A 13,513-nucleotide genomic window follows, 5' to 3' on the forward strand; every position below is an offset into this window, starting at 1 on the left:
AATGCTCCAAGTGAGGTCTCAAACCCCATTTACTCCTCTATACTTCATTCCTTGATCTTTGCTTTGAAAAAAAATTGCCAAGTAACCTCACTGCACGTCACTGGTAACATGTTTTGCATTTTTACATAGATCTATGGTAAAAAACATTTCTACATTTGTAGTAATCACCATAGGAGAAGCCAGAGAGCGAGCCAGGTACCCAGGTGTGTCATGAGATAGCTCCCTTGATACCGCGGATGTCATATTTATTTCCACAAATTTTCTGTGTCATGTATAATACATTAATCGGACAAGTGAACGACTAGGGGTGGCAGACAGCTGACTCCTGTTCCACTTCTTTTATAGCTTGGGGTATAATTAACAGAACTTGGCTCATCATATATTCATAGCAGAAAAAACATTTAGTAGAAACATTCCATGGTAACAGTTTCCAAGCCTGTCCATGTAGAGGTAGGGCTCGAAATACCACCTGCATATGCAGGTTAGTGCAGGTAAAATTGGAGCTGTGCAGGTATTTCTGGTGTCTACCTGCACCTAACCTGCACTGGTCCATGACTGGGTTTTATGAATAAATGTCCTATTATGTAGCTGTTATGTGGATTGTTATTAGCTGCATTCATTGGTTCCATACTTCCTAAATTCAGAGTGGTGCAGGTAAAATTTGTCTGGTGCAGGTAATTTTCGATGTTACCTGCACCTGTGCAGGCATGCAGAAAAAAGTATTTCCAGCCCTGAGAGGTAATATGGCCTCCTAAGATTCATACCATTAGTCGGTATTCCCTGGGTATATATATTACCTGCCTGCGTAATCTAATAAGTAATTTACTGCAAGAGGCCAGGAGCTTCAATTCAATTACTGTGCAAGGAATCCCAAATCTGTCTGCTGCAGAATGGATAAGTAAGAGATCACGGATGTAACCAAGTCTGGTTTCTGTAACTGTCACGGCTGCCGACAGGGTCACACTGGGAGAAACACCATGCTCTACAGAAGCAAGCATTTCAGTGTCTATTTCAAGTCACAAAATGAAGAAGGTATAATTTTCTCTGACTGATTGAAATGCCAAAGTCTGGAAGATCACTCATGAGTCATAGATAACAGTATCAGATGATAAATAGTGGCAGAAGTAGGCAGAGGCTCTTCATTTTGTCATTTAAGACAAAAAGCAGGACTTTTTTTTTGGTTTGAAACAATTTCCTTCTGCAGGTGACTTAGGAAACAAGCACCAATGATGTTTTATTCTATTTTTTTTCCTTATTTACTTAATCACCACAAAACAAGGCTTATGGAGCCACTCAATCATTTTGGGTTACAATACTGGATTGTGCAGAAAGATATTTGTTAACCCTTGCCTTTAAAAGTTTCAGATTGTACCCCAACGGGGAAGCAAGTCCGTGGAAGCTTATTCTTATTCTTAGTTTGCACCTTTCTACATATTTCCCACACTGTTATCATAAACGTGACATTTTATGACATATCTTGTGATGGCAGAAATCACCAGGGAGATGAGTTGTATGTTGTGTGCTCTCTGGTGGAGTGCTATAAAATGTCCCTTGGGTTCATCAGACTGGATTTTGCTCTCAATACACCTTTGATATTTGGTAGTATACTCCATTTTTGTACAGGCACAGACAATGAATTTATCAAACTTCTGCCAAATTCTGATACATGTCACAGTACAGAGGTGTCATAGTACAGAGGCTTTAGTAAGGCTGCCATTTTTTGGTCTTTCTCCATAAATTTGAATCAGCTCCTACTGCTCCCAGCGTAATTTGATCCCCTTGAACTTGACAGTTTCTAATGAAGTGTGCAAATTCAATGTCATTACACTGATGGATTAACCACTGTGCTTGTGGGGTACCTCCGTGAGTCAAAAACGGAATGCACTATAGTTGTGTCTATTTCCAAGGCAGTTTTGTCTTTAAACCTTGCTATTGTCTCAGATATCTGCTACATTGATAGCATTTTAAGAGCCCTAAAGAGAGAACGATGATCATATTATTCCTTGCGTGAGAGGATGTAGCACTGCCATGGTGCCAATTTCCCTTGGCACACGTCCATGATACAGTTTGATATGATTTGTTCTCCCTTTGCTTCAATAACAATCAGGAGTTCCACAGTAATGGGTCTGCTGAAAACAACCATCGCATGATTAGATACCGACATGAAACACCACACCTACGCTTGCTTCATGCGCAACAAAAGCCTTTTAACAAAACTAAAAACAGGCACGTTGCTGCTTCATGCACCAGCCACAGGTAGGGAGAGCCTTACTTCACAGCTACACACTGGTATCCAATGATTAACCAAAGAGTGGAAGGGAAGAAACAGAACTTACGTGCTGCCCCGTTCGGAAGACAGGAAGAACAGGGCAAATGTGACAAAGCACAGAAACCAACCAAGGAAGAAAAAAAAGAACAAAACAAAACAAGGTCAGATCAAGTCAAAACACTACACACATTGTGGACGGTGGATGAATTTGGACCTGATACAAAAAAAGCATGCACGTTCTCAAACTGTTAATTAAAACAATGGAATCATCACCTTCTATGTTATCCTACAATATTAACCTGCTACACATACACGTGCACACTGCAATCGTGATTCTCCCCATCATCTTTACAGTGTGAGAACTTAATTTCAAGCAATCAGTCATGTGGGGTATAGTTAAATTACAGATATACTCAAGTCCTGTTTTCAATTTCAGGCAACATTCATAGAGTTTAAGAGTAGACATTAGTTTCACAAAGAAATTTCTGTTGCTTGCTGCTACGCTACAGTGACTGCGATACATTTCGCCTGTTAATGTTTGATTAAAAGAGTGGTGAAGAAATCAACTTGCAACCTTCCTGACAAGTAACATAAACACAGAATGTACTTGAGGATACCATTAAGTAACATACTGGACTTCCTAATTTTTCTATGCCTGCCAACGAAATAAATACTATCTTCTCTCGCGAGATCAAGACTAGGGCACTCTCTGTGAACAAGATGTGCTGTAAGACATAAAAAATTTGGAGGTATATCTCTATGCCTTTCAAAAACCGTCACTGAAGAATATTTGTAGTAACTGTATTCATACATAACTGATGAACCTCTTCAACAAAACATTTTAATGAATATGTACAATGCTTCTCTCACTTGCAACTACATCGAGCTTGACTTACGTATTTCCTCAGTTGTGATGAGCAGTGGCGGATCGGACGGATCGCTGGTTCCGACGTCGTTGACAGCGACCACATTAAACTTGTAGGGGGTTTGAGGTGTCAGCCCCGGGATCTCAACTGTGCCGGCTTTGGGGAAAGAATTGATGGCATGTTAGTGCAAGTCACATTCCACCACCAGACATACGCAAAGCCCCAACTCTGGCTTCCTTTAAGAGACTCTTAAAGTAACGGAAAGGACCGAAATGAATGGCCTCAAATCATGTCTCTCGCCATTTGTTTAGTACCATGTATGTAAAATTGTGTATAAAGGCTTATAAGACCCATTAGGACTTTAAAGTGTATCTCTGTCATATACTTTGTCTGACCCTTGCCTCTTCCCTCATGACCTCAATGCAGGCTGCTTTGAGCTTTCATGAATAAACAAAGGTTCAAACACAGCGAAAACTTATTTAAGACTCTCATGAAACAGGTGTAGGGCATGGGCATGACCTTCCCATCATATCCTACTAAAGGGAACACCTTTATCTTGTGGGAAAATCTGGTTCCCATAACCTAGTATGAGAGGGGCATCAGATGTGCAAGATTATAAGCTAATTATAGCCATTAATATGTATGAAATACATGAATGGCACCATTAGTCATGGAAATAACCTCATGACTGCCTTAAATATGTACCATCAACTAAACTATGATCTTCATCTCAAGTACAAGGCATCGACATACTCCTAAGAGTGTCTCTACTTTTACACCAGACAGCCGTATTGATTAGGGTCAGGTTCAGGTCCGGACCTGAACCTGATTCAGTATGTGAAAACTTGTGAATGGACGATGCTCAAAACAATGGTCCATTTAGCAACAAAGAAATCTGTTTGTGGAGTATTCGACTCCCACTGGCGTTTTAAAATCCTACAAGACTAACTGCCTCTGTACAATTGACTGTAAAACTTGATAGAAATGACTTTAGACTCATACTCTACTTTGCTCGTTATTTTTCTCGACCGATCCCCAAAACGTGTGAATGCCTGATTATATTATATTATGATTATCTCTTCATTTTCCAATAGGTCCAACATCAGGTCCACTGAATTTTTTTCAGGTCCAGAGAACAGAAAAACCGGTACCCACCCCTAGTATTGATCGATGAGACAGTTCCTACCTGGTGCAATGGTGGTGAAGTTCTTGGCGATGACAGTCGAGTTGTCGTCGGTTACCACAGAGTACTGGATGATGTACTGCTTGACAGGGACCCCACCATCGCTCATGGGGGCGTCAAATGCCAGCTTGACAGAAGTGGGAGTCTGCCCACTGGTCCGGACGTTGCTGGGGGGCTCAGGAGCGACTGGTTGGGGAGATAAGTGGAATTCATCCATCACTTCACTTGGATGTGAAATTATAGTCCCTTGCCTTTTAACAGGGTTCTAGCAAGGATTTTACTTTAGTACAATGGTGAGTGCAAAGCGACCAATCTGTGAGGTGGTGTGGAAGGGGATCTTGGCCCTTCCGCAGTGAGATTTTAAAAATGTAGAATAAAATTGTGGCATTGTAAGGGTACCTGTGAGGTGACTGAACTCTGTTAATATCACATGTAGTTCGAAGGATTTTTTTGTCAGTTTGGAGTGGCATATCATCATATTTCATATTTGATTGACATTGTTCAACATTGTTCATTAGGAATGTTGAAAATTAGCATAGCTAGAACCCTGCTATAGTGATTCAAAGACACACTGTTTCAGTGGCTACATTGTGGGATTTTAGTAACCACTATCTTTGCTGAAGTGAGATACAAGACCATCCTTTAACTGGGGATATGAATCTCAAACCTCCCTAAATAATCCTGTTACAATGCTCCTTCAGTTAAAAGCATCCATAAATTACTGTACGTTCAGGAAACATCTTTCAAGGGTACCATTGGCTAATAATGTATGCCACTTTGTGCTGAATAGAACATCTTAATACTTCAAAGGATGTTCCACATGCTGAGCTAAAGATACTACAACAGTTTCAGGGATGATCTATGACCTCCAATTTGAGATTTTGTGGCCTGAAATTTTGATTTATGCTGATGACAAATGGAAAAGGGGTCATTTCTTTTCACCTGATTAATTTAATGCCATGGTTATGATTTATAGGGGACAAGGCTGTAAACTGACAGCCTAAAACCAGGGGAACCAAAGGACCCTTGTGCTGGCATGCCAAATATGGAGCAACCATGTAGGCCATGTGAGTCATGTTGACTCTACTCCTGTCCTACTTTGATGCCCAACATGAACACAAGTTTCCCTGCCTGTACAGAATGTCTCAACAGGGTTGGACAAGTTTACTACAATTCAATTGTCCTATAGGACAAGTACGTGGAAAATTCACTTGCCTGAACTAACTTTTCACTTGTTCGAACATTAAAAGACATTTGTATTTTCAATTCCATCATTCTTTTACTGTGGTCTTTATTTTTCTGTGCTGACCAATACCTGATGCTAATATGACTATGAAAGAATAGTGACATGTATATCAAAATCTGTCGCATGGAAAAAAATCTTACTTGCCCGATCGGACAAGTCTGACATGCACTTGCCCGATCAGCACTTTCAATTGCCCTGGACAATCAGACTAGTTGACTTGTCCAACCCTGCCTAGAAAGACTCACTGAACAGATCTGTACTATTCTATTGCCAGCAGCTTCACTCTCCTGTAATGAAACATCTAAGCTAACCTTGTTCATCTTCTGCCATCTATATCTACAAAGAACTGCAGCAGGTGTGAGCTGTTTTCAAAATCACGACTTTTAGCATTCACAGAGACCAACAGACCAAAGGCCTAGTTTGTTTGCTAAGTCACATACACAGGAATCTAAATGCCCTGGACAATTGGGCTAGTGGACTTGCCCAGCCTTGTCTGAAGGACCTGTGCCCTCACCTGCTTCCTTGAGGAGCACCTCCCTGTTGGCTGTGCCCAGGCTGTTGGCTGCCGTGCAGTTGTACATCCCAAAGGCTCCATCATCAGTGGGGATGACCTGTAGTGTGGTTTATTTATTTATTCGTTTTCTTTATAATGATAGAACTTTATTGCATGACAATTGTACACAGTACAATGTACGGCAACAACTATCTATTACACTAATTACAAAATAGAGTAATATATAGAATAAAGCTTAACATCCTAGTTATACAGGGTTGAACACTGCTTTCCAGGTATGCCCAGAATAGCACAAACAAAGAAATAAGAGAGACTCAACATTCAACAAACTAAAGTAACACTATATACACAAACATCAACCAGAATTGTAAATCATCAATCAAACTTAATGTGGTAAGCCACATCAAGTTTGCACGTGGTGCAGCAGTTTGTCAGTTTTACAGGACATGTGTCACCACCCAGAAACCTGACCCAACTTATGTTCTTATATATCGGACTCCCAGGAATGAGGAAGATTAGCACAACATTCCTAACATCAACACAACAGCCCTTTGGACCCTACAGTGACAAGTGACGTCCATGTACCTGTAATGTGCTCCCGGAGGCCGAGGTAAAGACAGCATAGCTGGGCCCCTCCTGGATGTCGATGTTGTTGAGGGACCATTTGATGTCTGGTGTGGGGTTGCTGGTGAAACTGCAGGTCAGGTTGACGGGGTTGCCCACCCATGTGGCCGCAACAGCTGGGGTGGAGTCATCCACCTTAGGCTTGACTGGAGGGAGGGGCGCAGACAAGTTTATCAGTCAGACATCAGCATGTACCGATGGGGACATTGAAAATTAGCTGCACCAATGACCTAAGCTATGAAATTTCCCAGTTATGACTCCTCCATTATTATTAGATTAATGCACTTAGGCAGGATTCCATTAGACTCTTAAGGGCAAGTCTCTTTTGTACATTTAGTCTTACGACTATCATCTTGTACTTGACATCATGTGTTTAAATAAACAAGTTCTCTCTCTCTCTCACCATGTTCATATAGATCTGAAATATTCTAATAATTTTTAGCAAAATGTAATTCCCCGCTTTTTCCGTATAAAATAGTATCTAACTTTCTAAGAAGGATATCTTGAATTGTAGAAATAGCTACAGCTCTGTACAACTTAACAGTGTTGACAAAATACACATTGTCCACATTCAGGACAAGCCAGTGTGGGGTGATATGACAGCAGCCTCTATCAAAGCATGCCGTGTTGACTGAAGAGAAAACACAAGTGTGGCAGTGCTCTGAACATGTCTAGTCGCCTGGCCGAATAAGGGGACTTTGGCCAAGTTAGGAACAAAAGCCTAGAAGGAGTAGATTGGCCTAGCAGTGTTGGCTGGCCGGGCCTTACTTAGGTCACAAACTGTACTCCTCTGGCGTGTTTTCTGTCTTATTTGGCCAATTTTTACTATTTTTCCAGCGACCCGTGGAACCTGATAGAGACTAGAACATGTCCATGGAGCAGACTATACGCGTCTAATCAGGCTACATTAGGAAAAACAATAACCATCCTATCATAATTTGATCAAAATCCAGACACAGAATTGATTCACTGCTGATCGTTGATTGAACTCCCCATGATTGCCAAGCCAAATAAAGCCCGCTAGATCTAACGCACATGAGTCACCCTCATGAATAATCCCTGTGACATCACCAGTGTAATGCAGAGTCCTCCCCAATTGATGGAATAACGGAGGCTCTCCACTATACTCCTAGCCCAGCTTCACTATACTACTGAAATTTAGTGTGTTTCTTCCCTATTTTGTTGGTTAGTTTTGCTAAAATTAATGAAAATTCACAGACTTTTGTGCCAAGTGGCATCACTTTTCCAGTGGGCATTGTCTGCAAAAACTTGGCGATGATCAAAACAATAGTTGTTTTGCCACTTCACAACAAAGGAATCACTATAAATTGTAGTATTTGACACCCTCTGTCATTGCAAAATGAACCCATTTTATGAAAGCGCAGCATTTTGGTTTGGGTAATTTTTGCCAGCCCCTCCACTATACTAAAAAATTATGGGGAGAACCCTGGTAATGGGAGATACAGCAAAAAGATAGATATCACTAGCATTTATACCCCCTTTCCACTAGGATGGCGCTCTCTCTGCGACTTAAAATTTGACATATCACTCAACAAATTGTATAGAAAAGAAACAATTCATTTACACCTTGTGTGTTTTGTTGTTCTTTCAGTCAAACTTTTACATGCTGTATGATAATTGATATACCCAGTATGAAATCAAAGGTTACACATATCCTATTTAGGTCACAGTGAGAGTGCATCGTGATCGCCGTCTAGTGGAAAGGGGGCCATATCATCGATGACCCACAATGTTGTTTAATACAGCAACAGATATCTCATCAACCAAACATTAATGCGTACTAAAAATACACTCACATTGTACATCCAAGTTCAGGGTCTTCTGGTCTGTACCCCCCAGGTTTGTGGCTATACAGGTGAAGCTGCCCCTGTCATTGTAGGTGACCTGACTGATGGTGAGGATGGTCTCCCCAGTGTTGGGGTCTGTGCTCACGGTGAACCGTGGGTCCTGGGGAGGGCAGACGTCAAAGTTAACAACATGTTTGTGCTGATTTATATAACTACATAAGCCATGCTTCAAATGTGTGCCACCTGGTGTGTGGTGCAATACAATTAATTCCTCCTTACACCTGTTAACCCTAATATTGAGGCCTTGGAATTTCTCTAATTTTCTGATTCCCCCAAATGAACCAGTAATCCACTGAAAGCCTCCCCAATTCTTTGATGTGGGCCGAACAATCCAGGTTGTTAAGACATTGAGATTTCAGAAGGTATCCGAGTCCATTCATTTTGGTCGTTCCATGACTTTAAGAGACTCTTAAAGTAACAGGAACGACCAAAATAAAAATGTAGCAGATCTCACTATTGTGCAATTTGTACCATGTTGCGTAAAAATTGTGTATATACACTTACAAGACTCATTAGGACTTTAAATGATGTAAACTGTATCTTTTTTTTTTTTTTTTACTCAATGGTCACCTCGTAACAAGGCCTGAAGGCCACTCAATGTTACGGGTTACATGATTGGAACTGTAACAGCAACTCTTCGCCCTAGGTCAGAAACATCATGATTGAGACCAGCCCAATTGCTCACTATGAGTGAGGACTAACTGACCCAATAGGCGATCTCTGTTATATACTTTGTCTGACCCTTGCCTCTTCCCTCATGACCTCAATGAAAAGTGGTCTGACCTTTCATGAATTAACAGAGGTTGAACAAAAATTTGAACCAGACTTGAAAAACATTCATACGAATAATTACAGTTTGTTCCAAATGGATCCAAAAGAGAAATTGAGACGAGGCTTTTCGAAGTCTCCAAAATGAGCCTTCACAGTGACTTGGTCAGGTGATTTGTCTGTCTGGGTAAGGGTAATGTTTCGTGACACGAATTTTGAAGAGAGAAAACTGCTCACTGCAAATTACATTTTAAAAATAACTTGGCTATACTATGAAGAAAAATATATACTGATGACCAGTACAACTTGTATGGAATTGTAATGTCCAAGCAGATCCTATGGTAGCATAAGATAGTATCAAAAGCTGCCAGAGGAGTGAAGCTTGCCGAGGAGTGTGTTTGGCTACCTACACGGCAAATGTACACCTCTTGGCTGACTACACTCCTTGCCAGTTTAGTACTACTGTAAATGCAGAAACTTCAGCGGTAGTTTAATGTTCGCGGTTTTCGCGGTGGTCACTTCACCGCAAACTTAAAACGACCGCGAACACTTCTCCATAGAGACTACAGTGCGTGGTGCTACCGCGAACTTAAAACCACAGCAAAAAGTCCTTTTTCCTGTTACTAACTTAAATGCCTTTACAGTATATTATGCCACCCTAGGATCTGCTCGGAGATTACAGAAATGGCCCAGTGCTCACCGATCCGTCCACCATGTCTCCCCCACCCTTCTTCCACTGCAGCATGGGAGTGGGGTCTCCCGTAGCCGAGCAGCGCAGGTCCACAGACTGACCCTCGGGCGTGCTGGTGTCCTGCGGCTCGTTGATGCTGGGGGGAACTGGAAAGTCCAGAACAATCATTAACTCGTCATAGTCAACTTTCCTATGACTCAAAAATATTACGTTAAGTGTCCAGTAGTATCAGCAATGGGTACCGGTAAGGCGTACCAGTACAAAACCGTTTTTCCTTCTCCTCTCTATCTCTATGCATATACAAATAAATTATTTACATCTTTGATCACTAGTTGGTCTAGTATATCTAACCATTCTTGCATCTTGTCACCAACTACACATGTATAACTACAAAATAACCCTCTGAAGTCCTACCGTATACGAAGACGTTGGCTGCTGCCTCCGCCTGCCCTGCACCATTAGAGGCCTGGCAGATGTACTTCCCCTCATCTGCCTTGGTCAGGGCTGTGATGGTCATGGTCATCTTATCCACCACTCCGTTCTGTTGGGAGAACACAAACCTGCAAGGACACAGTCATGCATTTTACTTAAAGTCTGAACATCGAGTTTGTTAAGGATGGATTATTCACTGTGGAGGGATTAAAGCAAGGCGAAGGAAAATTTGTTTTTCTTTTCTACAAAGATGAACGTCCTCGAATAATACCATTGTCCAGCACTTGCTGACGTCAGACATGATCTACAGAAATACTTTTTTCCAGAACCAGGGCTCGAAATTTATTTTTGGGATTAGGTGCACTGGTGCACCCAGCTTAAAAAATTGGGTGCACCAAAAAATATTTGGGTGCACCACTTAAATTCAAATAATAACCTAATAATAAAACTTAGTTACAATTATCAAATTCTTAAACACGTACCATGACAGACATTTTTATTATCTTTCTAACACTTAGATGTCAAGAACATGATGATATGATGTATACTAGTATACTTTGATATCTTTACATACATAAACGCAAGAAAATATTTGGGTGCACCCACAGAAAATAATTGGGTGCACAGCTCCAATTTTGGGTGCACCTGGGTGCACATGCACCCAGTATTTCGAGCCCTGAGAACTGTTATGACTTATTGTACAGGTAGCGATTTTAATGTATATGTATGTGTACCTATGGGTTTTTAACCTGAAATAAAGAATACAGAAAGCTGAGATGATGAGAAGTAATAAAGAGTCATGAGAAGTCAAACCTAATATGCTTAGATTGTAAGTCTCAGCAGTACATATCATTACTAAAATAGCCACTTGTCTGTACTTGTCACCATTGTTATCTATACCAAAGTCTTTTATTCTATGTATGTTTACTATGTATTCTGTATGTTCCATGTTGCAGTCAACCCTCGGGCAAGAACGTGCAAATAAACATTCAAGTCTTGAGGGATGATGAGAAGTAATAAAACTTGCCTCTCATCCGTCAGCTCGTTACTTGGGTCGGTGGAGTCACGGAACCAGGAGTAGGTGGGGTTGGGGTCTCCTGTTGCCTGACAGATCAGGGTGACATCCATGCCGACAGTGCCATTGGAGCTGGAGGGGCTGGTCACCAGGGTCGGGGGGACTGCAGGGAGGAGAGGGGCTGTTAGTACTAGCAACGGGACATGAGGAAACGGATTTTCATTCAACACGGGGAAGACCTTGCAAATGACAGATCCAGCTGGAGATCCACACACACAAAAAATCTGGAGAAACCAGACTGATGCGTGTGGCAGAAGAAAAGCGGATCTGCAAAAAGAACCCTGCAACAGACCTGAGGTGGCAGAGACTGTCATTCTCGTATAGGACTGTTACGGAGCAGTCGACACTGTAGGGCTGATATCAATTAGGATTTTACCATGGTCAATATTGGCCGAAGGAGGCCATATATATTGTAATGCCTCAAAAGGAGGAAACCTTTAGCCGGATTGGGATTTAAAAAATCTTTTGTATACTTTCCCTTCAGTACAATTGCTTCCAGACAGCATCCCTAAATTCACCTTTCCTAAAGAAAGCACTGGCAACAGAACAAACTTCATTGTAATTTGTATCAAAATCAGCCACAGGAAACCTGGTAAATTACCTTGTACATCCAAGAGGATTTGCAGCTCATCATACTGTCCATTTGCTGGTTGGCTGGCTTCACAGGTGTAGGTGTCCTCGTCCTCAAGTGTCACATTCACAATCTGTAGGGAGTTGGTATCTGGGTCCTTCTGGAATCGGCCTTCAGAGAATAAATGAATGAATGAATTTTATTGCTCAACGATCACACAGGGTACAATGTATGGCAACCAACAACAACTAATAGCGATACAGACAATACTACTACGGGGCTACATACAGAACAACAAGATATTATTGACAATAGTACAGTCATGTATGAGTGATCTGGTCTAGCATTTGGAATACAGTATAAAGAAACTGGCCTACGTAGATGGATATATGAGATGAACATGTTAGCAGTGTATGGAAGATATCATTCTGTGTACCAGTAAGAGAGATGTGTGTTTTGGTTCTTATATTCTTAAACAATGTTTCTCTCTATTTACTGTAAATAGGACATTTCATAACAAAGTGGAATTCATCTTCGATATTTTCATGACATGTAGGACACAGTCTATGGGTGGCTGGTGTGTCACAGTGACGACCTTAGAGGACAGGCAGCAGATGTAAACCATGGCAAACAAATGTAAATCAACTTGTCAAAACAAAGCACTCTGTGTTCCTTTAGTAATGACCATAGAGGATATAGCACTGAATACCAGGTAAGGGAAATGCTGGTCACGCAAGTTCTAAACAATGAAAGTTCAATAAAGACTGCTACTCTGCATATACCACTGAATGCACTATTGTTATGGATATACTACTATGCGGAATTGGAACAGTTGCACTGCTTAGAGCTTATAGTTACAACATATATTTTCTTCCAAAGCAACAATTTGAATTCTTAGTTTAGATTTACAACTCCCAAAAAAATTCCTAAGACTGTGAAAAAAAATCATGAAAATTCAAGAAATGGCAGACTAATAATACTTTTCATTCATTCGTGAAAAAAGACGTTCTAAAATGAACAGGATCTTTTCAAGTTTGTTACTTTCAGACATACTACGCCTTTCACCCTAAAACATCACATTTACCTACATGCTTTTCTAAATTTACTTGTCTGTACTGTTCACAGCTTGCACTGTCTGATGGAATCACATGAATGACCGACTTTCAACAACATCTACCTCAAATTCTTGTTTCAGTGTTTACACTCGCCCTAGAAACCACAACTAACGGGCTGACAGATCCCTGTGACATGAACAAGGCCACTGAGGTCATACACACACACAAAAAGGCTGATCTTACCTACAGCACTGGGCATAAAACATGTACACCATTTACGACCACTTTGAGAGGAACCAGTAAAAAAACCTCGCCACTTCTTTGAACAATGAAATCGAACAAACTCACTTA

The 13,513-nt window shown here is 41.0% G+C and overlaps 1 protein-coding gene across 5 annotated transcripts in view; it reads right to left on the reverse strand.

Annotated features, from left to right (window-relative positions):
• The window catches only part of LOC118422449 (neural cell adhesion molecule 1-like), a 37,819-nt gene that overhangs the window by 10,071 nt on the left and 14,235 nt on the right, over nt 1-13,513 (reverse strand). For 4 of the 5 annotated variants that reach the window (XM_035830055.1, XM_035830072.1, XM_035830062.1 and 1 more), the window contains exons 6-15: nt 12,138-12,278; nt 11,489-11,639; nt 10,444-10,589; nt 10,039-10,175; nt 8,520-8,670; nt 6,664-6,848; nt 6,079-6,175; nt 4,322-4,504; nt 3,166-3,291; nt 2,337-2,339 (exon numbers count right to left, since the gene is read on the reverse strand). In XM_035830055.1, coding sequence (XP_035685948.1) covers nt 2,337-2,339; nt 3,166-3,291; nt 4,322-4,504; nt 6,079-6,175; nt 6,664-6,848; nt 8,520-8,670; nt 10,039-10,175; nt 10,444-10,589; nt 11,489-11,639; nt 12,138-12,278 — 1,320 coding nt within the window. The remainder of the gene's footprint in view (nt 1-2,336; nt 2,340-3,165; nt 3,292-4,321; nt 4,505-6,078; nt 6,176-6,663; nt 6,849-8,519; nt 8,671-10,038; nt 10,176-10,443; nt 10,590-11,488; nt 11,640-12,137; nt 12,279-13,513) is intronic. The other variant, XM_035830046.1, reaches the window with a different exon arrangement.

This window comes from Branchiostoma floridae, chromosome 1 (genome assembly GCF_000003815.2).
Source record: "Branchiostoma floridae strain S238N-H82 chromosome 1, Bfl_VNyyK, whole genome shotgun sequence".
Classification (NCBI taxonomy): domain Eukaryota; kingdom Metazoa; phylum Chordata; class Leptocardii; order Amphioxiformes; family Branchiostomatidae; genus Branchiostoma; species Branchiostoma floridae.